The following is a 26,843-nucleotide window of genomic DNA, read 5'->3' on the forward strand; positions in this document are numbered from 1 at the left end:
TAGCTATGGTGGATGTTGTAGCCTACTGTAGGCCTGTGTTAGCTGTGCTGAATGTTGTAGCCTACTGTAGGCCTGTTTTAGCTGTGGTGGATGTTGTAGCCTACTGTAGGCCTGTGTTAGCTATGGTGGATGTTGTAGCCTACTGTAGGCCTGTGTTAGCTATGGTGGATGTTGTAGCATACTGTAGGCCTGTGTTAGCTGTGGTGGATGTTGTAGCCTACTGTAGGCCTTGTTAGCTATGTTGGATGTTGTAGCCTAATGTAGGCCTGTGTTAGCTATGGTGGATGTTGTAGCCTACTGTAGGCCTGTTTTAGCTATGGTGGATGTTGTAGCCGAATGTAGGCCTGTTTTAGCTATGGTGAATGTTGTAGCCTACTATAGGCCTGTTTTAGCTATGGTGGATGTTGTAGCCTACCATAGGCCTGTGTTAGCTATGGTGGATGTTGTAGCCTACTGTAGGCCTGTGTTAGCTGTGGTGAATGTTGTAGCCTACTGTAGGCCTGTTTTAGCTATGGTGGATGTTGTAGCCTACTGTAGGCCTGTGTTAGCTATGGTGGATGTTGTAGCCTACTGTAGGCCTGTTTTAGCTATGGTGGATGTTGTAGCCTACTGTAGGCCTGTGTTAGCTGTGGTGGATGTTGTAGCCTACTGTAGGCCTGTTTTAGCTATGGTGGATGTTGTAGCCTACTGTAGGCCTGTGTTAGCTATGGTGGATGTTGTAGCATACTGTTGGCCTGTGTTAGCTGTGGTGAACGCTACATTTGTAAACAGACATGTTTTCATGTACTTGTTGGGCTATTTGATTCTTAATCTATTGAAAAAAGGTGTTTGGTTTACTGATAGAAAATACATAATGATGATTAAAGAAGCTACTTGCATACTGGCAGGGTCTTTGTATTCTCCTCTTGGTCGTGAAGATGATGTGGAAGGAAGAGTTAAGTTCTATATATCACCAAAAACACAAAACAATCTTTCAACTCCAACCTCATTTAATAATATCATCATCGTAAAACATGAAAGCACTTTAGTCATTGAATGGTGTCGTTTTGGAACATTGGACATGCTTTATTTCAGAACTTTCACACTTTATTTAAACATCTCACATATACAAAATAGGTACAATAAACTTTGTGGTTTTGAGAGAGAGAGGCCGCCTAAAATCCATTAAAAATGGATAAAATAATGTGCTGTCAGCATGAACACTGCATTGATAGGGGGAATTGAAGGAGTAAAATGTCTGAACAAAAAAGAAAAGAAAACTTCCAAGACAAAAAAAAAAAATATTTAAAAAACCAGAAACAAAGTCAAAACCAGACAAACATCAGACCAGATTTAGGAAAATTCCACCTGCTTAAAATGGGGTTTATCAGGGGGACCTGTGCAAGACTCATCAAAGTCAATACAAAGTAACACAGTGAGAATGAGTGGTTTCCTGCTTTTCCACAGCTGCATGTTTAGCACCATAGATCTCTGCTTCAAGTAATTCAGCACCTTTGATACAGGACAGAGCTTGAAGCCGTAGAGTTCGTAACATCTACGTTGTGGATCAGACAGCTTCTCAATAGAATTTTCTAAAACACAGGCATGAGGTAGCTTCAACCTTTTTTTTTTTATAAAAAAAAAAAATTGTGGTTTTAAACCTCCTCTTTGGAAGATATACAAAGACCACAAAGTGATGCATACTTTCAGCGTTTTTATTACACTTATTAGATTTTTTACAAAATGTTGACATGTTCCACAACATGGTGTTTTCCCGCGTCTCTTTGGGCTGCTGTATTAATCTGCATTGCACAACGCTCCGTTCAGTCCATTGGTTCTCTCCGATAGAGCCCAGCTTAAGCAAGTGGATGTGCAGAGGAAATGAGCATTCAGTATAAAAAAAAAACACACAAAGAAGGGCAGAGATTCTTTTTTTCGTTCTTTCTCCCTTTTTTTAATTTATCATGAGTCTATTTATTTGAAACAGACTGGGCCAATGTCCAAACCAAACTCTTGATCAGCTTCACCAATGTCCAAAGGTGCAATGTCGAGGATGGGCAGGCGAGATGGTTTATTTGTTCTGTATTCAATGACTGTCTTGCTCCATTGGCCAGTGTGTCTCTGCAGAGGTAGGACAAAAAGAGAAACCATGTATCAGAATAGTGCACTCAGTATATCATATCTTGAAAACGTACAATAACACCCTACAGTAGAAACCTATGATACTTTAAATAAAGAGTCAGGTTCCTAACTCTTTCACTAACCAGGAAGTTACAGAAAACTACCCTGAGCCTGAGTTCACCCTTCTACCATGCACTGTATCTACTTGTGGGAGTGAACACAGAGAGAATGAACAAAGCTATTGTTCCAGACATTACAGTGTAAAAGAAAGGGGACTTACAGTGCAGCCATCCTCCAGAACGTTGAAAGTGAAGCGGCTGTTGCCCTCGGCCCTCAGCTCCACGTCGTTGGAACCCTGCAGGAGCACAGCCTTCTTCAGGTTGCCGTTCTCTCCGTCCATGTACGCCACGCTGTTCTTGCAGTGGTATGTGATGTTCTGGGTAGCCTGGTTGGCCAGGAGACGCATGAAGGCCAGTTGTGTGGCCATGCTCTGAGGGCTCAGGGTCTCGTCGTTGTAAGCAAACTGAGAAACAACATAGGAGGAGTTAAGACAGGACCACTGTCAAGGTGCAGTATCAAGCATTTAGAGAAAAACCTGGGTGAAGAATCAGAGATCTAATGATCTCTTTCAAATGAAACCAATGCAATCAGGTTTATGGTGCTGGAGATGAATGTAAGCCAATAACATGGGTCTATACAATACTACTAAAATATGCCTAGAATCAAACTGGTGTACCAATCAAATCAATTTATCTTCCTCTCAGATGTTCAAACTGTCTGCTCTTGTCATTAGAATCAGTGCAGGTTCAGTCCGCTCACCTCAGTACCACCGTTAATGGTCTCGCCGAACCAGACGTGCTTCTTGTTCTCAGAGCTCCTGTACCAGTTCTTGCGGGCGATGCTCTCGGGGTGAGGGTGGATGCAGGTGTGTCCGGTGGAGAAGTCGCAGTAGGCCTTGATGGCGTCAGCGATGCAGCCCTGGTTGGGGTCGATCCAGTAGAAACCTGCAGGAGAGTACAAGAAAGAATGACATTGATTATCATTGATAATGTTATTATTTCTAGTAGTAATACTTCACTGGGGTTTTGCTGTGTTTAGGTGTTGTTTGTGTTTTGAGTTTCAGGTTATTATTACTATTCAACATGATACTGTCTATTGTATGGGTTTGATCGCTCAAGGAGAGTATTGATAGTGACATGCATGGTGATAGATAAAGATATGGAAAGTTAGTCTGTGTTGAGACTAGAATGAATTACAGATTTTAGTGGTTAAGAGTTTACAAAGAGAGTGTGAGGGTTCTGTGGCAACTCGGCGAGTCAAACTATCATTGAAGAGAAAGACCGATGTTTGTGCTACCAACTCACCGCTGCTCCATTCGGGGTGGCTGAGTCGGATGTCTCTGCAGGTACGGGCGGGGTTCTTCTTGGAGCCCTCGGGGGTGAGCAAGTTCTCGATCTGGGAGTTCAGGGACTTGATGGTGGCGTCCACCTCGTAGTCCTTGGCCCTGAGAGAGGGCTGGTCGGCTCTGTACTCATCGTATCCACCAGACTGGTCATATCCACCACCAGCGGGACCTGCGGGTCCGGGAAGACCAGGAGAGCCGGGTGGACCCTGTGGGCGAGAGAAGAGAGTTGCTATGTTAACAACTAGTGTCTGCCTTCACACCGTAAACAATCATTCCCCTTTGTCACCAATTCTGTGGCATTTGGCTGACTGGCTGACTGAGGCAGTTATGTGAGTATTAGATATACTCACAGCAGGTCCAAGATGTCCAGGGGAACCACGGTGTCCAACAGGTCCGATAGCACCATGACCTCCAGCTCTACCATCCTTACCAGGGGGACCATGGGGTCCGGCGGGACCCTAGAGACAAGGAGAGGTGTCAAATACATGTATCTGTCTAGTTGGAAGAAGATACAATGGAGGAAGTGTTTGATGTGGATAGTAATAGTTACTTACTCTGGGTCCAGCAGGTCCAGTGATACCAGCAGAGCCAGTCTCACCAGATGGTCCCTGTAGGGGAGAGATACGGTTAGCTCAGGAGTAGCTACAGCATAAGAACATTGTCGTACTGCAAATGATTCAGATATTTACGTGAAGTGGCTATAAGGCGTCTATAAATGAAATGGTGAAGCCAATACAAACTTGGGCATATGGGATGGGATATTTAAGGATATGAGATTAGATCATATTGAATTGATCTTGATGGATGGAGAATGGATGGTCACAGCAGTCACGATGACTTACATTAGGTCCGGGCATTCCCTGGAGACCACCATGTCCACGCAGACCCTTCATGCCTCTGTCTCCCTTCTCTCCAGCGCCACCCTTCTCTCCACGGGGACCAGCAGGGCCCTACAACACAAAGAGACACAGAACCATAACACAGGTGTGTTATTTCACATTTAGTATAGGCACAACTAGGCTATGGCTACAGTATAGTCTACAGTATAGGCACAACTAGGCTATGGCTACAGTATAGTCTAAAGTATAGGCACAACTAGGCTATAGTATAGTCTTACAGTATAGGCACAACTAGGCTATAGTATAGTCTTACAGTATAGGCACAACTAGGCTATGGCTACAGTATAGTCTTACAGTATAGGCACAACTAGGCTATGGCTACAGTATAGTCTACAGTATAGGCACAACTAGGCTACGGTGATGCACTAAGATAGTTGAAATGATTAGTGGAGTTCTAATTCAGCAGTCCGAGTCAAGATGAGGTTAGACAGGGTACTCACGGGGGCACCACGGGCACCAGCAGCACCGACGGGACCACCATTTCCAGTGGGGCCCTATAGAGGCAGAGAGGGAGAAGATATATCCACATCAGCATGCTAGAGATAGAACCACAGGAACCATTCTTCTGTGTAGAGTAGAAGTGATGTTTCTGTTTCATGTGAATGCTTTTTTTCTATAATTATTGTAGTATTTATTTAACCCTAATTTTACCAGGTAAGTTGACTGAGAACACATTCTCATTTCCAGTAATGACCTGGGTAATAGTTACAGGGCTTATATGGGTATGTGAAGAAGGAGCCTCTCATGGGAAATACTGTAACACCATGACATTGCTAACATGGACTCCACCGTCCTCCTTCTAGAAACCAGGTAAACTTGCCCTTCGTCAACCCTGTTCAGGGGGTCCAATTCGGGTAGGGGGGGGGGGGGGGGCACTTACAGACTCTCCACGGTTTCCAGGTCTGCCAGCGGAGCCAGCGGGTCCGTTGGGTCCAGGTTGACCAGAGCTTCCAAGGGCTCCAGGAGAACCAGGCTCACCACGGTCACCCTGCAAGGGGGCAAAGTTAAAGATTCAAAGTTGAAAGTTCAAGACATTATAGTTTTAACTGGTATTCATATGAACTTAACATGTTCCTGAGATGAAGTTTGTAAAATGGAAGCCCAAGGGAACATTTCCACTCCACTACAAGATGGATTTAGTCCTGAATTCACCTCAGGTGACCAGTGCCTTCAGTACTGTGAGGTATAAATTACACTCCGGGGTGAAGTTTTCCCAAGGTAGCAATCTAGGATCAGTTTCCCCTCTACCAATCGTAACCTTAACCATTAGAGGGGAAAATGCTAAACGGACCCCAGATTAGCGTCTAGGGGCAACTTCACCCTACAGCATAACTGACAGAGAGTGTACCTTGAAGCCAGCAGCTCCGGGACGACCGGGAGGTCCATCGTTGCCAGAGTTACCCTGTGGGGTGACACAATAGCATGTTAATTGTGTTGCCATGGGAACTGTGGGTGAACTAAAATGTAGGATTTGGGCCATGTATTTAGAATACAAGCTCTGAGTACTTGTTTAACACATCAAACAATCAAACCTTACCTCACGTCCAGCTTCTCCCTGAGTACCAGTCATACCGGGCATGCCAATGTTACCAGAGGGACCACGGGGTCCAGAGGCACCAGCAGGTCCAAGTCTACCAGGCTCACCCTGAATGGCACAGATTATCACAGGGTCAACACAGTACAAACACATACCATAGTAAGTAACTATGTACTGTATCCATAACTCAATGGATCGCAGCGCAAACAAATCTGGTTGTCTGGGCTCCACCTGTCTGGAATAGAACTGTAATTTGCCCCATTTTATCATAATCACTCCCATAAAATGACAAATTGCTATTTTTATAGAGCCCTCTTGTTTGTTCTGTGGCCGAATTTGTCTGCTAGGGCAGTTTGAATAATGTTTTGAAACAGAAGGTGTGATGTTCTCACCACAGCACCAGGACCGCCAGGAAGACCCTTGTCACCACGGGAACCAGGCAGACCAACGAAGCCAGAGGGTCCGAGCACACCTTGGGGTCCAGCGGTACCAGGAGCACCCTGAACAGGGACAGGAGGTCAGGAGGTGAGAGTGGAGAAAAGCAGAGAACAGAGAAAGAAATACAATCACTTTCCCCCGTCATCGCCATTAGTGGTGAATGGGGGTGTTTTGTTATGCAGCCCAAACAATGTAAAACGCTTTGAGACCTAATGAAAAGCTAGCCTGGTCCCAGAATGGTTCTGTGCTGTTTTGCCAACTCCTATGGTCCTATGGCAAAACAGCACAAACAGCTCTGGAAACAGGCTAGTGAAAGCCACAGCATAAATCCTTTATTGAGGAGAAGCTTACTGAGAGGCCTCAATGGGAGTTATGATGACTTACGGGAGGACCGCTCTCTCCACTGGGTCCCTTGTCTCCAGCGATACCAGCGGGTCCAACAACTCCCTGCTCTCCCTGAGGTCCACCGGGGCCAGGATCACCACGGAGACCACGAGGGCCATCCTTGCCAGCGGGACCGGCGGAGCCAGGGGGCCCAGAAATACCCTGTGTGTAGGGAAGAGGACAGGTGGTTGTTGAGAATAAAAAGTGGGAGGAGTATCTGTGTATGTTTGTTCAGAATCAGCCAGGATGTTATCACTGATAAGAGACTGACATGAGTGAAATATGAACACAAGGGGTTTGAATAACTACATGATGTCTAGACAGCATGATATTGCTTCTAAGTACAGATGTAGGCTCTTAATTCTAGCCAATTTGCTATAGCAAGAAAATAAACCTGCAGCAATAGGAAATGTGGATTATTATGAATGCACATTTTTGTAGAGGTTGATCATTTCTTTGTAAGGGAATGTCAAAGTCTAAATTACAAACTTAAGAAGCCTTTTTAAACCTCAAACACACCACACGTTTTAAATGTGTAAAAGTTATCTTGCAACAGGGTGATCAAATTAAGATCCTACATCTGTACAAAATGGCACCTCCGTGTGTGTGTGTTAACACTACTGCCGCACTTACAGCGGGACCGGGGCCTCCAACTCTACCGGCAGCACCAGGGAAACCGGTCAGACCCTGAAGAGAAAGACCATACACAAAGGTCAAAGGTTAGAAAGGTTAGAAAGCAGCCAAGGTCACAGAGATATGGGGTGTCGTTGTGTGTGATATCAGTGACAGTACTTACAGAAGGTCCAGCATCACCACGACCACCAGGAGGACCAGCGGGTCCGCTAGCACCCTAGACAAGCACAGGAAGTCAGTTTGCATCATCTTCACAAGTAGAGGATATCATTCCCAATGAGGATGTACATCTTGTAATAATAACATTTGTGACTTAGCAGAGGCTTTTATCCAAAGCGACTTAGTCATGCCTGCATACATTTTACATATTGGTGGCCCCGGGATCAAACCCACAACCCTGGCAGTGCAAGCACCATACTTTACCACCTAAGCCAAACAGGACCATGTACTGCATATAATTGTCTGTGTGAATGATTCAGTGGATTCCCATTGAAGTAGGTGGTAAGAATGGGCTGTGTGTCGCACACTGGAATTAAGAGGGCCAACTAAGTAAGTGACTTACAGAAGGTCCAGATTGGCCAGAAGGTCCAGCAGGGCCGGCAGGGCCGACATCTCCCTTTCCACCAGCGGGTCCCTTCTCTCCTCTAGGGCCAGACTGACCATCAGAACCCTGCATGGGATGCACAGACATGGGTCAGAACAGAGCCCACAGAACAAAGGCTGCAGAAACACAAGGTAGTGTGTGTATATGTGTGTAAAGGTGTGTGCACACAAGTTTGTGTATGCGTGTGTATGAGTCTGACACTGAGAGTTAGTTTGTGTATGTGTGTGTATTAGTCTGTCAGACAGTGAATTAGTGTGTGTGTTTGCGTGTGTGTGTTTCCATGCATCGGTCAGTGAAGGAGTGAGTTTGCGTGTATGTCTCCATGTTAAAGAACATCACTATATTTTGATGCATACATGTATGTGACGTGTTTGTGTGTGGTTTCAGGGTATCAACCGAATGAGTACTTACAGGGGGTCCGGCGAAGCCGGGAGGCCCAGCAGGTCCACCCTCTCCACGCTCTCCCTAAATCAGAGCAGGAACACGGAACACAGAGGCAAACGGTCAGAGGAGCCCATCCATGTACAGTAGAGATCTACACATCCATCCAACCATCCATCCATCTAACCATCCAGACAGATAATCAAGCATCAACAAGACACTGATATAACATGACATTGTTGGATTCTATCTTGAAATATACTTATTCCTGTCGCCATACTAGAATTTATTGATTACTTTACATCTATAATAAATGTATATGTTGGGGTCAATGAAGGGTGAATAGAAACTCTGTGTACAGAAAGTTACTGTGTGAGACAAGGGGCAGTACAGAAAGTTACTGTGTCAGACAAGGGGCAGTACAGAAAGTTACCGTGTCAGACAAGGGGCAGTACAGAAAGTTACTGTGTGAGACAAGGGGCAGTACAGAAAGTTACTGTGTGAGACAAGGGGCAGTACAGAAAGTTACTGTGTCAGACAAGGGGCAGTACAGAAAGTTACTGTGTGAGACAAGGGGCAGTACAGAAAGTTACTGTGTGAGACAAGGGGCAGTACAGAAAGTTACTGTGTCAGACAAGGGGCAGTACAGAAAGTTACTGTGTGAGACAAGGGGCAGTACAGAAAGTTACTGTGTCAGACAAGGGGCAGTACAGAAAGTTACTGTGTCAGACAAGGGGCAGTACAGAAAGTTACTGTGTCAGACAAGGGGCAGTACAGAAAGTTACTGTGTGAGACAAGGGGCAGTACAGAAAGTTACTGTGTGAGACAAGGGGCAGTACAGAAAGTTACTGTGTGAGACAAGGGGCAGTACAGAAAGTTACTGTGTCAGACAAGGGGCAGTACAGAAAGTTACTGTGTCAGACAAGGGGCAGTACAGAAAGTGACTGTGTCAGACAAGGGGCAGTACAGAAAGTTTCTGTCTGTTCAAACATTTTATTGCTGAAAATTAATATTTCTACAGAAGGAGGTAAAGAGCAAAAGTCTAGTCTCAGTTCCTGATAAAGGCAGGCCAGTTCCTGTAGAACTAGGATGTGGAACTCAACTCGAGATAAGGGCAACAGTTGGAGAGAAGAAACCTCTGGGAGGGGGGCCAAAGGGGCCCTCCCCGAAGCCCACCTAACTACAGTCCTATCACACACACACACACACACACACACACACACACACACACACACACACACACACACACACACACACACACACACACACACACACACACACACACACACACACACACACACGGCTATGACAACAGCAGTAAGAGGAACAGGCTGAGTTCCTGCCTAGCAACAGAGACAGATTGTTTATCTTAGACATACTAGGAGGTGACTCCGCCTAGTCAGAAGGCATAAATATGCTTGTGTGACTTGTATGTTGTGTTTATTGCTGAAGCACCCAGTGGGTTGAATGAGCTTGGTATGAGATTTTTCTAGTCGTCTGTTTGAGTTTTTACTCTGTTTGTTTAGAACCTAACAACATGATAGTGTTGACTGATATAGCGTCTATATTGGGTAGATATTCTGAATATTAGATCATGTTAGTCCTTAATTCCTTTGATGAGGGTTGATGAGCAGACGTGTTATAATGTGTTATAGATGTGTTATAATGTGTTATATAAGTGTTTGTGGGTACTTACACTGGGTCCACGAAGACCAGCAGGTCCGGCAGGGCCGAAGGAGCCAGACTCACCCTGAAAGAGAGCAAAGATGAGAATGTGTGGGCTGAATCAATCCAGTCTGTATAACTTTGATCAGTCAACCCTAGACCTTCAAGTTCCACAGAATATCCAGTATTTAAGTGTATTGACTAATTGTTTCCAAAAAATGGCAAAATAGTTGTTACTATGACTACCATCATCAACTGCCATATGCTGGTAGATGAGTTTGAAGTATGATCATGTATAATGGAGCAGGTGTCCAGGCAGTGTGCTTTCTGCCAGGTTCATGTCCAGCGAAAACGTTTTGAAACAGGGTGGTGATTGTCCAATTAGAAATGCTACGATGCAAAATGTAAAAAAAAAATATGGGTGAGCGGTATGGTGTACCCTCCTGAACATGACCCTGGTTTCCATCCTTTGGAGATGACATCAGCTGTTGTGACCTCAGCAGTGTGCAACTGCAAACTGCCCAGCAGATGGCGAGGTTGAGATTCTAGCTTCACAAGCTGTGGCAGGTGGTGTGCTCATAGTCCTTCTCTTTGGTTTGGAGTAGACAGGCATTTGTTGTTGTCCAAATATTCAGAATGACCACACTCGACAATATGGTCCAGTCTATATCTTGATCACTTGTGGAGAGCCAAAGAGTGAAATGGCCATTGACATCATTGCTCCTCTGAAGGTCAAGCCAAAGAGTCTTGAAATGGCCATGGACATCATTGCTCCTCTGAAGGTCAAGCCAAAGAGTCTTGAAATGGCCATGGACATCATTGCACCTCTGAAGGTCAGTGAACATTAGGCCTACTCCATCTTGGATGTCTTGGAAATGCACAATCGTTGACAAATCTTCCCTAAGTGAGCCCCACAATATTTCTCATCATCTGAACCAACGTATTTCCTTCATCCTTAGATATCCTTTCAGGTGTTGAAGTTAAAGGAGCCGATATTCAGGCTGTTTACCTTTTCACCATTAGCACCGGAAGGTCCAGGGGGTCCACTTGGTCCGGCGGCACCCTAGAAAGAGACACAAGGTAAAGTCAGACTAAAACCCAATAGAGACAGAATAACAATGAATTGGATGTTGTTTTCATTGTGAAAGTGACCACATTAGATGAGAGAGGAACTTACACGGGCGCCGTCTCTTCCCATGTTACCCTCAAGTCCTCTGTGTCCGCCCTCACCCTAGATTGGAAAGGGGGAAAAGACATGTTACAGTCACTCCTTTAAAATAGCCATTATATACAGTTGTTTTTAGTCTAGGTCTATCAGATAAAATCAGTATTTCAAATTCTCCCAGTGTTTGTACTGTAGGACAACTTTATCAAGCATTGCATTTCACATCAGCATATCAGAAATTATAATTGACATCAATTATAGCTTTTATGCAACTTTTCACATGATTTCTGTTTTTCTTGTGAAATGTAACTCTTTTATATGTTTGCAGGCGGCATGTTCTGGGGGGACTTACCTTCTCACCCTTGGGTCCGGGAGTACCACCAGCACCGCGCTCACCGGGCATACCACCGGGTCCTTGGTGTCCGGCGGCACCAACAATGCCGACAGAACCAGGCTCTCCCTGAAACAGAGACATTGGTGAAGAATGGTTCCACCTATAAGCTATCCAACTCATGGAGCAAGCTCGTGAGTGGTTAGGAGCTTCATCTGACTACAGTGCTTAAAAGAACAGTGGTCTATTTCTCATACAGAATACACCAGTACTATCAGATCTATCGTTCATATATTTAGTTTATACCGACTGTAGGGCCAGGAGGATTTCCAGACCACATGATCTGACCAGGTGAACAGGACAAACTCTGGGCCTTGTTTACTAAGCCCTTCATAGAGCTGTGCTCACCTTGCCACCATCGGGGCCAGGAGTTCCAGCAGGTCCACGAGCACCGATGGCTCCCTGAGATCCGGCAGAACCAGCAGGACCAGAGTTTCCACGCTCTCCCTAGGTACAGACATAGAGAGAGAGGGCAACAGTCAGCTCCAGGGCTCTGTCATGGGCACACCACAGTGTGTACACATTACAAGTGTGTGGATGTGAATTGTAAAAATAGGGTCTAGTTAAGGCCTATATAGGGCCTTCGTCCTACTTAAGAGTACAGGTAAATGGGTGAACAGAAACATGTGTTTGGTTGACCAGCTGTTAGAAGATCATACTTAATGTTCTGTGAGAGGGATTCACGAGTGGATATACCTTGACACCAGCGGGTCCTGGGAGTCCCTGGTCGCCGGGCATACCCTGTTGAGAGATGAATGCTTTGTTAGTTAAAAATATTACAAAACAATGCTTTGTCAGTGCAAAATATTACATAGTGAGAATACTATTAAAATAAAATATACTGAAATAAACAGTAAGAGGTAACATTTCTATAAACAAAAACATATTTTGCTGTTAGTGATTGTGGAAATATATATATGCATTTGTGGATGTTGGTTTGTTATGGCTTTATGGATGTACACTGGGTTTGTGTTACAGGTCAAGGTTTGTGGATGTACACTGGGTTTGTGTTACAGGTCAAGGTTCTAGGTTTGTGGATGTACACTGGGTTTGTGTTACAGGTCAAGGTTCTAGGTTTGTGGATGTACACTGGGTTTGTGTTACAGTTCAAGGTTCTAGGTTTGTGGATGTACACTGGGTTTGTGTTACAGGTCAAGGTTCTAGGTTTGTTGATGTACACTGGGTTTGTGGATGTATAATGGGTTTGTGTTACAGGTCAAGGTTCTAGGTTTGTGGATGTACACATGGTTTGTGTTACAGATCAAGGTTCTAGGTTTGTGGATGTACACATGGTTTGTGTTACAGGTCAAGGTTCTAGGTTTGTGGATGTACACTGGGTTTGTGTTACAGGTCAAGGTTCTAGGTTTGTTGATGTACACTGGGTTTGTGTTACAGTTCAAGGTTCTAGGTTTGTGGATGTACACTGGGTTTGTGTTACAGGTCAAGGTTCTAGGTTTGTTGATGTACACTGGGTTTCTGGATGTATAATGGGTTTGTGTTTACAGGTCAAGGTTCTAGGTTTGTGGATGTACACATGGTTTGTGTTACAGATCAAGGTTCTAGGTTTGTGGATGTATACTGGGTTTGTGTTACAGATCAAGGTTCTAGGTTTGTGGATGTACACTGGGTTTCTGGATGTATAATGGGTTTGTGTTACAGATCAAGGTTCTAGTTTTGTGGATGTATACTGGGTTTGTGTTACAGGTCAAGGTTTGTGGATGTACACTGGGTTTGTGTTACAGGTTTTTAGGTTTGGTTACTCACTTGGTTGCCAGCTTTGCCTGCCTCACCGGCAGGTCCAGCAGAGCCGGGTATACCCTGGAAACCTGGTGCACCAGAGGGCCCCTGCTCTCCCTTCTCACCAGCGTTACCCTGTAGAAGAGGATGGCATCAAGTTCAATCAAATACAGTTCACTGTAAGATAAGATTCTAGTTATTACATGTGTGTATTTAAATTAAATAGTGCAGACTACTTACAACGACTCCAGCTGGGCCGGGAGCTCCATTGTTGCCATCAGCACCGGGGCCGCCCTAAGCAGAGACAGGGAGAGAGAGGTAGGTGAATGATCAATGATCCATGATAGTTTGGTCAGAGTTTATCCTGGAACTCATGATTTGAGGAAACACAACTCTATTGTAATGACTGACGATAAATCTAGAGTAAGTAATACATTTGTTTGGACTGTTTGGCTAGCGTCCTGTCAGTCCTACGAGGTCACAGATTTAGGATACTCAGCGTTACCAACCGCACATTTGAGAGATATCTACCATAATAGTAAATTAATTCCCTTTTACAGTAGAGAGTTGATCATGTAATGAATGTTGTCGGATGCGGGGGTACTTACTCTCAGACCAGTAGAGAGTTGATAATGTAATGAATGTTGTCTGATGCGGGGGTATTTACTCTCAGACCAGTAGAGAGTTGATAATGTAATGAATGTTGTCGGATGCGGGGGTATTTACTCTCAGACCAGTAGAGAGTTGATAATGTAATGAATGTTGTCGGATGCGGGGGTACTTACTCTCAGACCAGTAGAGAGTTGATAATGTAATGAATGTTGTCTGATGCGGGGGTACTTACTCTCAGACCAGTAGAGAGTTGATAATGTAATGAATGTTGTCGGATGCGGGGGTACTTACTCTCAGACCAGTAGAGAGTTGATAATGTAATGAATGTTGTCTGATGCGGGGGTATTTACTCTCAGACCAGTAGAGAGTTGATAATGTAATGAATGTTGTCTGATGCGGGGGTACTTACTCTCAGACCAGTAGAGAGTTGATAATGTAATGAATGTTGTCTGATGCGGGGGTACTTACTCTCAGACCAGTAGAGAGTTGATAATGTAATGAATGTTGTCGGATGCGGGGTATTTACTCTCAGACCAGTAGAGAGTTGATAATGTAATGAATGTTGTCTGATGCGGGGTACTTACTCTCAGACCAGTAGAGAGTTGATAATGTAATGAATGTTGTCTGATGCGGGGGTATTTACTCTCAGACCAGTAGAGAGTTGATAATGTAATGAATGTTGTCTGATGCGGGGGTATTTACTCTCAGACCAGTAGAGAGTTGATAATGTAATGAATGTTGTCTGATGCGGGGGTACTTACTCTCAGACCAGTAGAGAGTTGATAATGTAATGAATGTTGTCTGATGCGGGGGTACTTACTCTCAGACCAGTAGAGAGTTGATAATGTAATGAATGTTGTCGGATGCGGGGGTATTTACTCTCAGACCAGTAGAGAGTTGATAATGTAATGAATGTTGTCGGATGCGGGGGTACTTACTCTCAGACCAGTTGCACCAGTAGGTCCCTTATCACCACCCTTGCCAGCCTCACCCTGGAGGGTGAAAGGGAAGAAGAGAGCATGGAAATGTCAGATGAACATCATGTTGATGTACAGACCATCATCAAGATAAGTACAACTCTTATTTTATCCTTCAATATCACTTCTTTTTTACTCTTTAGATCATAATCTGTCCATAGCGAAGTGCAACAAGACCCTAGCTGTCTCTCTCACGGTCCAATCTCATGCTATCAAGTCATCCTCTAGCAGATCTCCTTCCTGGTTTTACTTGCTGGTTCTACTTCCAGTTTCTACTTACTCCAGGTCCCTTGGGGCCGGGGAATCCGATGTTACCGGGCTGGCCTCTGGGTCCAGTTGGGCCAGGGGGACCAGTGCGGCCATCCAGACCAGCAGCACCCTGGAAGAGGAAACACACAAAACAACAGGGATCAGATATGACACACCACCACCAGGTGGGTGTTAACATTGGTGGTGGATGGGGTGGGTAACCGTACCACCAACACAATGTAAGTGCTTTAAACCAATCCATTGCCATGGCACCAGTTTTATTGTATACTTTTTTAAAAATGATGTAGAGCATTTGAAAGGATCAATATTGGAGATGACGTGTTTGATCACTTACAGATGGGCCTTCTTTGCCTGGGGGTCCACCCTGTCCAGAGTTTCCAGGGAGGCCCTATAAACAGACAGAACTTTAGTCATTCAGCATCACAGCTAGAGAACACATGTTATATTTGGTCCAGAGATTAGACAATCAGAGAATCCATTACACATCTGATACAAATATTTTGATTGACAGGTGTGTGTGACACTTACTCTGGCTCCAGTCAGACCAGACTCGCCAGCACGACCGGCATCACCAGGGGCTCCACGGATACCACCAGGGCCGGTGGCTCCACGAGCTCCGGGCATACCCTGTCAGAGAGAGGAGGAAGAGCAACCCATGAGTACAAAACAGTCACTAAATTAAAAGGTAAAAGTCCGTTTTTTTTCTGCCTTTGAACAATTGTCATCATGGTAAATCATATTTTTGGTAACTTACAATGGGACCACCTCTTCCCTCCAGACCAGGCAGACCACGAGTTCCAGCACCTCCCTACGACACACACAGAGAGAGACATTATTCAACCATAACCACTCATCTGCAACTTATATCAAACACACCACAAAATATTTCCCTAGCCTGGGTCTGGTAAACTGGGTCTGGGATAATATACTCACTCTAGCTCCACGCAGACCAGCGGGCCCGGTGGCACCAGCCTCTCCAGTTGAGCCTCTCTTGCCCTCCTCACCAGCGGGACCAGCGGCACCCTGGACACCAGAGTGACCCTGAAGGAGAAAGCAGAGACATTAGAGACTGCCACAAACACACACCATGTACTGACATAATGCTAGAGCATACCTATACTGCTAAATAGCAGTAGTATGGATACTCACAGGCTCTCCCTTAGCACCAGAATCTCCCTTTTGTCCAGAGGGTCCAGGGTCACCCTGCATTCAAAGAAACACAGAAACATGATCAAATCACTCAATATTCATACCGATTGTGTGAATAAAGTAAATGTTCTGTGAATAAAGTGAAGTGTTGTTGCATTGGTTTTTAGGTCCAGCGGTACTCACACCAAGGCCTCTAGCTCCAGTGGATCCTTGGGGGCCCTGGGGGCCGGGACCTCCTCTTGGGCCGGGGAAACCAGGGGCTCCAGCAACACCGGGGAGACCCTAGAACACACACACACACACAGAATGGAATAAATGATGAGTAAGGAGACAGCTGAAGGACCTACTGCATAAACATTACCTAATCACATTACCCAACATCCAATGGTTTCACTATAACAGTTACTTATGGCTAATATCACATGTATGTAATGTGGGAACAACTGAAATAAGTTCTGTACATCATGAATTCCAAAGCTAAAGTGATTCATTGTTGATGTTATTTGAGTGATATTTGCTGTTGTGCTACATTCATAACTCATCTCTGTACAAGTTCAAGGATCAAGTGAACAAGATTTTACATCTTGACCCTTGTCTGGCCCTAAATTACCATTGAACTGTCAATCTAGTCTACCCACAATGCAACTATGGCCAGAATACTTACAGCAGCTCCCTTGGCGCCGTTGATACCGTTGTTACCAGGGTTACCCTACAAGGAGAGGAGAAGGAAAGAGAGTGTTGCAGACAAGTGTGTGGAGGTGCCAAGACGACAAGAAACCATGATGTAAAATAATGACGCTACATACAGTACATCAGGAAAAGAGAACCAGAAAACAAGATAGAGCCTTCAATACGACATGTTTCACACTGTGAGAATGTTGTGGTTTATTGGTATCTGTGTATACTTACAACGGGACCGACGGGGCCAACAGCTCCATTGATACCGGGCTCTCCTCTGCCTCCCTGAGGTCCGGATGGGCCATTGGATCCAGCACCTCCAATCTCTCCCTGTAATGGAGTCACACCATCCAGTGGGCTGTTTTAGGATGCTATATAGATGTTGTATAGATGTTTTATGGTATATAAATCCTCATGGGAATACTATGTTTGGAATCAGTAGTTTGGTCAATGTGATTGGCCCCTTTACAGTAAACCAATCAGATTACCGGATAGTGATAACCAATTAGAGAGTTATGATGTTTTGGGTGTGGAGAAAGCTTCTTAGATGTGCCTTTACAGTTCCCAGAACTGTGAATCTGTGAATCTTCCTTGGTGTCCACACTAATAACGTCTATGATATTCTACAGATGACATTCTACAGGTGATGTTCCAAGGATGATATTACTAAGGATTGTGATAATGAAGAACTGCTCTGGAGATGACCATGATGACATCACACTTACCTTGGGGCCAGGGGCACCAGGGAAACCAGGGGGGCCAGCTGCTCCAAGAGGACCCTGTGAAACAGGAAATAGAGAGAGGACATAGTTAAATAGAGGTCAAGGGTTACAGTAAAGGGTGTTAGATGAAGCTACCCCTAGAAGCAGATGATTTAACTTCAGTTTTAGCATTTCCACCTGTAATGATTTAGGTTATGATTAGGGGAGGGATCAGATTTGGGCCTAAAGGCACAGTGACTTCTATCTGGCATTATATTACACAACAGAGGGGTCACATGTATGTGATCCATTAGGTTAAGGGGTCAGAGGTTATTGGGTCAAAGGGGGAGCCGGACTCACAGCAGGGCCGGCGGGTCCAGTGCTTCCATCAGCACCACGGGCACCAGCTGGTCCAGCAGGGCCGGCACGCCCTCTCTCACCATTCAGACCACGAGAACCCTGGGGGGAGGGTAAGAGAGAGAGAGAGAGAGAGAGAGAGAGAGAGAGAGAGAGAGAGAGAGAGAGAGAGAGAGAGAATGGTTAAGGACAAGTGCACTGGGATTTTGTAATGTGTCTGTATGTACTGAGAATGTGTTGTATATATGTATTCCTGGTTGTACAATTGATGTCCTCATCTCCACTGTGTGTGTCCTTTGCAATCAGCTATGTGAATGTCTTTTGAATGTGACAAATGGTAAAGAATCATTGTGAGGTACATTGCAGGTGACATGTTTCATTAGTGATACATGTACATTTGCCTTGCCTGGCACCTGACAACATGCTGATGCAGACATTTCCCTCTAGGGAACAATACGAGGGAAAAGACAAGGGTGACAAGGGTCGTGTGTGAACTTACAGCTGGTCCGGGGGTTCCGTTAGCTCCATGGGCACCTGTCTCACCCTATGTGAGAAGCAGAAGAACACGTATTCAGATGACAGGCACTCATAGGAGGTAGAAAGTTACGATGAGTTTGAACTCTGGGACATAGATTGGTAAGCATGAGGGTCCTAAAAAAATGTATTCTCTGAGATTTAGAAAAAATACGTAGTACTATGTATGTTAGTGGTTAAACAAGAACTGACCTTTGAGTAACTGCTATCAACGTAGAGTGATCAAGACTAAACGTGTGCTACTGTATGTGAAACTCACTTTACTTTTAGGTGTTACGGGGCCTGTTTCCTGGACCCAGATTAATCCTATATGTGGAATAAAAAGCGTTTCCTAGGTCCGGACTAGGCCTAATCTGTGTCTGGGAAACTAGCCCACAAAGTGATGGAGGAAGGTGTGGCTGCAACGTTACCTTAGCACCAGCGGTACCAGACTCTCCCTTGCGTCCATCCAGACCATTGTAACCCTGGAGCACAACGAGAACAGGTTAGCATCCTGAGACAATACACAACTATTATAGTCTAAAATCAATTAAAACTGTAAAATATGTATAACAAATGATATTTTGTCCCCCATATCATTCAGAGCATATTGATTAACTGGTGAGGGAGTTTGATGCAAAATAATGAGATCTCTGCTTCTTGCATTCTATTTGATATGGGATGCATTTTCGCTCAGCTTCATGGGATACAACTCCTCCTAACTTCCCATAATCACCACAGTTTTACCTTCATATCACAAGCTATTCCCTTCATAGTGCACTTGACTGGGGCCACATAGGTTAGAAGTAGTGCTCTAAATAGGGAATAGGGTGTCATTTGAAATGAGGGATATGTGTGCAAGAGGAAGCAGGTGGAGATGTGTGGGATACATCTTTTCAGAACATGACGGGGTCACATTCAGTGAGGTGCAATATTACAGAACATCCAGATAGAAATGTATTACGTAGAATAGACACGCTTCTCTGTCATGTGGAATAGGGAATCACATCAGCTCTATATAAGTCACCTCTATCTGTAACCTTCAGAGCATTGCACTCACCTGAAGGCGTTGGGAAGACATTAGGAGTGGCAGGGCCTAGCATGTATTTATGTAAATACTCACTCTGTGTCCCTTCATTCCAGGAAGTCCAGGAGTTCCGGGGAATCCACGAGCACCCTACAGAGGGAGAGAAGAGATTAGAAACTCTTTCTCTGCATATTTTAAGTGATAACACTTAGTGGGTTCATGCATATTTAGTGTCAAATGTATATTTAGTTAACAAATCTGTCAGCTCTGGACATTGCCCTTACCTGAGTTCCGGGGCCACCTCTGTCACCAGGCTTGCCAGGTCTGCCGTTGTTACCCTACAAGTGAACAGACAAGCTGCATTAGATGTGTATACTGTAGGTCCACTATCATGAAAGCATTTGTAGCATTTGTAGTCTGTAGATTTTCCACATTCACTTATCGCCCCAGTAGGCAAGTAGTGCCACAGTTAATTATTTCAAAAGTTAGACCAAAATAATGCAGATGATTTTAACTGTTTACTTACATCCTCACCAGGTTTGCCAGCGGATCCAGTGGGTCCACGAGCACCAATGGAGCCCTTGGATGAGAGAGAGGTCACAGGTCAGGGTTCAGAGTTAAGGTCACTTTCACATTCTAAGTTCTAGGTTCTAAGTTATAAATTGCCTTTCTGTGCAGTAGTGTCAATTAGTAAAAGGCTTGATGATTAGTTGACTAATGAAATTAGGTGTGCCAGTTTAGGTTAGAGTTTCATCTTACAGTCTGTCCGGGCTCTCCAGGCTCTCCAGCATGTCCTGTGAATCCTTGGGGTCCCTGTTGATGGGAAGACACATCAGTGAGCCATTTTGTCCAAATGAGACAGAAATAAAACAATGATATCAGTTAGGTGTAAGGAGCAGAACCAGGAGTCATTCCATCCTGACCATGTGGTCTGACCAGGTCACTTAGTCAAGAAGACCTTCTGGCCTTTGTGTTGAGTTTATATGAGAGAAAGACAACATTGAGTCCTTTGACATATTACATTAGTGAACTACTTACAGGGGATCCGGAAGGTCCGTTGGGTCCTCTAGGTCCCATTAAACCCTGAGGAGAGAAAGACAAAGCACATTCAAATCACATCAAACAAAAGCACCTACATCATTTCAATACTCTTCAATGAAAGTGCACATCCAATTTCCATATAAATATGTGTATGGGGGAATGCAATTGGAAATATGGCAACCCAAAAACGTTTGCATAAAATCGGGGAACGCATGCCTATAAAAATCGAGAAATGTATAAGGTCTTATCTGAAATGAAATGTATGAGATCTTATCTGAAATGAAATCTTAAAAGATTTGGGAGGAAGGGGAATACAATTCGAAGAGAATATAAGGGTAATTGGTTGCCCAATTAGTATTCTATTGGTAAACACTTAGCTATCTATGTATCTATTGGTAAACACTTAGCTATGAGAGGGGTCACAGCAACAGATAAAGAAATAACTGCAGTGCACCTATCATGTCCAGAGTTTGGTGTAATATTCTGGCAGCTGCTCCATGCAGGACGATGAAGAGGTTATGATCAGTGGCATAACAGTGCATGATCTACAATGATCTATTCCACAATGTTGTTTCTGGCTGAATTCCAATATAGACCCATAGGCACTGAGAAGATTGGGAATAGGTAGAAGCCTTACGGTTATAAATCTACCTTGCCCTCTCATAGGCCAGGTGGGATTTTCACAACATTACTTGCTTACATCCATCTTATCAGATCCACACAAGTGCCTAGGGACCAGGGGCTAGGCAAGGACTAGTGCCAAGGGAATATGCCTATGGGCTAAATAGGGACAGTGCCAGGGGCTGGTGCCTTGTAGGTGGGGGCTACAGGATAGTGCCAAGGGGTTAGGGGTGAGGGTTTAATTTGGGGTTAATTCATGGTCACCCTCTCCCTCTTGTATTTGGGGCCTCACCATTGGTCCAGGTCCGGGGTCACTGCCCTTTCCTCCATCAAACTGAGCAGCAAAGTTCTGGCAAAAGAAAAAAGGAACACAAATCATTAGCACACAAATTAACAAGGAATAAAAGCCATGTCTAGGTAATGATGATAATATACATGTATTGTGACAAATAATAATTGCATAGTAGTCATAAATTCCATTGGTTAATCCCAGATGTTCGGTTGAGGGCCTTGAGACATGAGTAGTAGTCCTTAGTGTCAAGCATGATGAACCACAATGAACAATTATTTTTGGTCTAAAACGAAAAAATCTCATAATATAAACTCACTGAACCTACAATCACCATGTCGTGTGTAATAACATGGTAGTAACTATGTAACAACAGCACTGGCAGCTATGTTTATGTTTTACTGTGCCACAGGGTCATTGTGGGGTCAAAGGGTCATAGGCCACAGGGTCAAAGGTCAACAGCGTATGAGTTCATCAGGGCATGAGGTCATGGGGTCAAGACTACCCAATTGAACCCATCCCTAGTGAGTAAGGCACACTTTGAACACTTAACATGGCTGATTTGAAAGAGGAACCAAGTGCCATGCCTGATAAACACACCAGAGCAGATGGGTGTTGTTGGGTGAAAAATGTCTGCCATCTTCTGAGGGAAAAATTACAGCTAGTGAAAAAATGGATGACATTTGAGTTACAGAACTGTCAGTCATTTAGAGAAAAGTAGTAGTGAGAAAATGAGGGTAATCTTCAGTTACAGATCTGTCAGATATTTTCAGAGTAACAGAACTGTCAGTCATTTAGAGAACAGTAGGGACATTTTTAGAGTAACAGAACTGTCAGTCATTTAGAGAAAAGTAGGGACATTTGTGGTAAAAATAATAATATATGTGAACTTACTCCTCCAAGTCCAGGGGGACCAGGGGGGCCGGCAACGCCGGGGAGTCCATCTTTACCATCTCTTCCATTAGGACCTTGGGGACCCTATCAGACAGAAAGAAATACTTACTATTAAAGAAAGTCTGAGCTAAAATACTTTATATTCTATACATATTTCTGTTGTTGTTGATGACTTTCTATTTCAGTTTTGTTTTCTGTTTTGCTTTCTGGTGTGATTGCACTGTCCTGCGACATACTGTAAGTGCTATACTCCTACACTATGGAGAAATGGGAAAACATATTACATAAGCTAAATTATTACACAATTTTTATGATTTACATAATGTATAATTTATTTAAAATCATATAAAATAATATGTAATTGCTAATATGTTCATATTATAGCTGGGTAAAAATACATCCAATAATATTGTTGTCAACATCGAGGATCTAGATCTCTGTGTCATGACAACAAGGGGTGTGGCCACACGGGGTAGCCCTCTCAGAAACTAAACAAGTGTAGTGACTTACAGACACATAACATACAATCTCTACACACCAATGGAAAATTACAATAATTATTGAACAAGGAAAATGTCAAAGCATTTTTAAAGTTCACACAAAACAGCTGGGTTTAATTTGCTTACCCTGTCACCTCGAGGCCCCTTAGCTCCTCTTGGGCCCTATGGTGGGAAAATATCTCAATCAGACAAACATACAAGACAGATGACTGAAATATATGTTTTAAAAGCTTATCAGTGCCTCTAGCAGAGCAGGTCATAGACCCTAATCTCAAATGAATGATTGCATCAATGTTGATACATTTATAGCATTTGAAGGTAGTATCACAATATGTGTCATAATGTGTACGTATGTGTACGTAATGTGTACATAAACTTGACCTTACGGTTTAAGGACAAGCATATCCACACATTAACTTTACTGTATGAGTCAACAATGCATGCTGACTAGGCCTCAACATTTGATCTTTGACCTTTGACCCTGAGCCACAAAGTTCAGATATGCCACACTTTTCTATACTAGTAAATGACACATAAGAACATGTTTGCTCACCTTGAGTCCCCCCTGGATAGAAAATAAGATAAATAAATATAAGATTTATTTATTCAGTCTTTTCCATCACATTTCTTATGTCATTCAACGTGTAGGCTATATCTACTATAGCTTTTTTCATCCCTCTTATTTGCCAACAAAGCATATTAGTTGCCAGTGTCAAAACATTATTGCATGCATACATGTATATTATAAAGCCACATGCTCGTGCAGATAACTACAACAAATATCAAACACATAACACCACATACAGATCTAATGTTATCTTATTCACAATTGCAGAGAGATGTTTAAAAGAGCACTATGGAGCTGGTTTAACTGGCTGAATGCCAAATCCAGATTGATGTTGGATGACAGTAGGCTATGCAGGTGGATAGGCCAATCAGTCAATCAATCAACCCTAATCTATCATAATCAATTCACCTTATAGATCCACTGCCCCTTTAAAACATCAGAATGCCAATATAACTTCTGAGATACAATATCCAGGTGAGCAATTTGTAGCAATCTCAACTATACCAGGCAATTCTGAACAGGCCAAACTTCCTTCATACTGTAAAAAATGTCTAAAATAAAGTTATCATAGTAGGAGTGCTGATCTAGGATCAGGTCCCCCCTGTCCACATAATGTATTTTGTTATGATTTAAAAGGATAAACTGATCCCAAGATCCATATTCACTAGGTCTCAGAGAAGTGCTGGCCTGGAATGTATCTGCAATGTTTAGCTTTCAAACCTCTTCATGATCCTATTAAAGGACATCTTGTGCCCAGTGGTCCCATGGGTAAAGCAGCACCAGCACGGGCGGTTTTAACTTTCACTGACACTAGCCCTGACCAATAGGACCCTCACCTATTCATTGGCAGAAAGTGAATAAAAAAGGGGTAGTCTAAAATGAAACTGTAACAGTCCGCTATAGTTGAGATCGCTCAAATTGTCAACAGAAGGATCTTTTCGCCGAATATCAGCTGGAATTTGGAACAGACAAGATGCAAAAGGTAAAATATCTTCTAAAAGCTGCTTGATAGATAATATCATGCACATGTACTAACCGCTGTGATGTTGCAATAATGAGGAAGAGGAGGAGGAGGAGAGGAGGAAGAGGAGGAGAGGGGAAAAAGGGATACTCAGTTAGAACATGATAACTTTAAGAAAAACAAATGACTGAAATTTGAAGTACAATCGTTTTTTTTGTAGCAGTCTACATTTTTATCCACTTTCTATGTTCCAACCATTTGTTCAATTCAAGTTGCCCTCTTCTTTTCCTTCAGAGCAAATTACTGTTATGAATTCTGTGGTTGTATAATATACACAGAACTGGATCTAATCAATGAAATGCAATGGAACTGATATTAGCCTATATCAAAATGTATGAATAAAGATTAACATTAGATGCATCTAAAATCCTATCTGACAAAATAAACAAAAAGTGAAAGTGATAGCGAAGCTGGCCACATACATGTGCTAATTCAGTTAGTCAACACATTTGGGTTTCAGGAGGCCTGAAGTTTTCTTTAGGGCCCATAGTACTGTAAGCATTGGCTCAATACACACACTGCTAATAAACTAGCTTCTACAGTTAAACAGCAGTTGTCTCTCAGGAATGTATCTAAAAACCATTAGAATCTTCTGCATTGTTCACAACATCCTACTGACTGTTCATTTCAGTGTGAATCGAACACTAGCTAACGAGAAAACAGTCAGGTGAACACAGGTCTGTACTGCCACATCCCATAAGGACAACAACTTGGCATTGTGGTGGAGAGACCAGAAAAAAGTATTGTGTTTTTAGGTGTGGATGCACAACTATAACTCAAGTGAGAAGTTGTTTTTTTTACAATACCTTAATTTTTAGGAGTTCAATTTGGTATAAATGACTAAGCCTCAGTGGTGTCCGCAATCTGATGTGGCATAACAACTGGTTATTTATTCTACATTTGGTCCTGCCCTGCTGATGATGGAGTGGCATTGCACCTCCTCTTAAATACTACGGTGTCAGGCCCTCACCACTAGGAGGCGCCTTTGGACACAAAAAATTAAATAATCATGGAAAATATTGTTTCAATTTATATTACTTGTAAATATAAATCAAATGTCATGTATTGCTTGAAACTAATGCATTATATTCTTATAATACTGATAATAACTTTTTTTTTAAACTAAATAGCCCTAGCCCTAACCCTAACTATGCAAAACCTTATCTTCCACAATGCCCAGAAAATAAGCCATAACATTGCACTAAGTCACTTCAATAATATGTATAAATAATTATGGGATCGAAAATCTATATTTTTGTAAAGATCTGTATGTATTTCTATAGAAAATAAATCGAAGAGGCTTGATGCCAATAAGGATCCTATTCAATATGACCACTAGGGGGCGGCCTTTCAATTCCCTATAATAAAAGTTCATTCCCTGGACTCCTGAAACAATATGTACAACGCCCCAAACTTTTAATACTAGGAGTTTACAGATAAATTCCATTTGTAGTCTAAATGTTGGTAGTTCCACTGTTCTAAAATCTATTAAAAAAAATCACTAAATTAACAACTTCCTTCAAGGCTGTTTTTTTTCTCATCAGGGCGTTTCTCTCTCTCTCTCTCTGAGACTAATCAAATTGACAATTGTATCCACGGAAGAATAATGAAGAATCCACCGAAATGACCAGGATCCGATCGGTTTTATACGGGATAGCCAGAGGGAAGCCCTCAAAAGAACTTTTAGCTGTCCTCGGGTTGATTTCCAAGTAAGTTCCAAATAAAAACCCAAGCATAAGAGTCCTCCCGAACTCTTAAAACGGGACCAAAAATCCTCGGTAAAAGACAAAAAGCAGATATCAAACTTACATTGGCATGATGCTAGCAATGAAGTTACTGCAAGCAGCAACAGAATCCGGTTATCCACAAAGCTGAGCATGTCTAAGCAGACATGCAGACTCCTTGTGCTGCTGTGCCCTGTTTTAACTACTTCAAGCAGGCATACAGTTGTGGTGACTAGAATAACTCCAAGCTTGGAAACCTACTGCCGTGATGCTAGAATAATAAAGACCAATCAGTCCTATTTATATGGCAGGAGGTTCCTTTGTCTGCGTGTCAAGAGTCAGCCCTCGGACCAATAGGAGAAGTGAAATCCTATGACTCCCATCCCATCCCAGCCCCAATAAGTCATGTGGTCCTTCATCTCCAGCCTTCCCTCAGAAACGTTGGCAATGCTTCGGCGATGATGACGAGTGCAACGGTTTAATTAGATCCATTCTTGAGGACGTGGACAATGTAGACGTTTTAAAAGGAGCAAGACCTGCATTTTTTCAGACTTCTTGTAAG

General features: G+C 43.3%; 1 protein-coding gene across 1 annotated transcript; it reads right to left on the reverse strand.

Annotated features, from left to right (window-relative positions):
* Positions 1-971: 971 nt before the first annotated feature.
* On the reverse strand, positions 972-26,557 carry LOC115131316 (collagen alpha-2(I) chain). Its single transcript, XM_065020308.1, has 50 exons — positions 26,367-26,557; positions 25,077-25,078; positions 23,522-23,533; positions 23,095-23,130; positions 22,469-22,552; positions 21,578-21,634; positions 20,662-20,706; positions 20,383-20,436; positions 20,150-20,203; positions 19,908-19,961; positions 19,720-19,773; positions 19,028-19,081; positions 18,583-18,627; positions 18,087-18,185; positions 17,751-17,804; positions 17,257-17,355; positions 17,012-17,056; positions 16,531-16,629; positions 16,348-16,401; positions 16,132-16,239; positions 15,953-16,006; positions 15,727-15,825; positions 15,533-15,586; positions 15,209-15,307; positions 14,890-14,943; positions 13,580-13,633; positions 13,367-13,474; positions 12,299-12,343; positions 11,951-12,049; positions 11,564-11,671; positions 11,224-11,277; positions 11,056-11,109; positions 10,078-10,131; positions 8,412-8,465; positions 7,959-8,066; positions 7,560-7,613; positions 7,397-7,450; positions 6,764-6,925; positions 6,334-6,441; positions 5,942-6,049; positions 5,753-5,806; positions 5,285-5,392; positions 4,845-4,898; positions 4,348-4,455; positions 4,060-4,113; positions 3,856-3,963; positions 3,465-3,711; positions 2,920-3,104; positions 2,381-2,623; positions 972-2,100 (listed from the first exon to the last, which is right to left on the reverse strand). Exons 1-50 carry the CDS (start codon positions 26,434-26,436, stop codon positions 1,954-1,956), a joined length of 4,071 nt encoding a protein of 1,356 aa, XP_064876380.1. The 5' UTR covers positions 26,437-26,557; the 3' UTR covers positions 972-1,953.
* Between the last annotated feature and the right edge of the window lie 286 nt (positions 26,558-26,843).

The sequence above is a fragment of the Oncorhynchus nerka genome, linkage group LG7 (genome assembly GCF_034236695.1).
Source record: "Oncorhynchus nerka isolate Pitt River linkage group LG7, Oner_Uvic_2.0, whole genome shotgun sequence".
NCBI lineage: Eukaryota > Metazoa > Chordata > Actinopteri > Salmoniformes > Salmonidae > Oncorhynchus > Oncorhynchus nerka.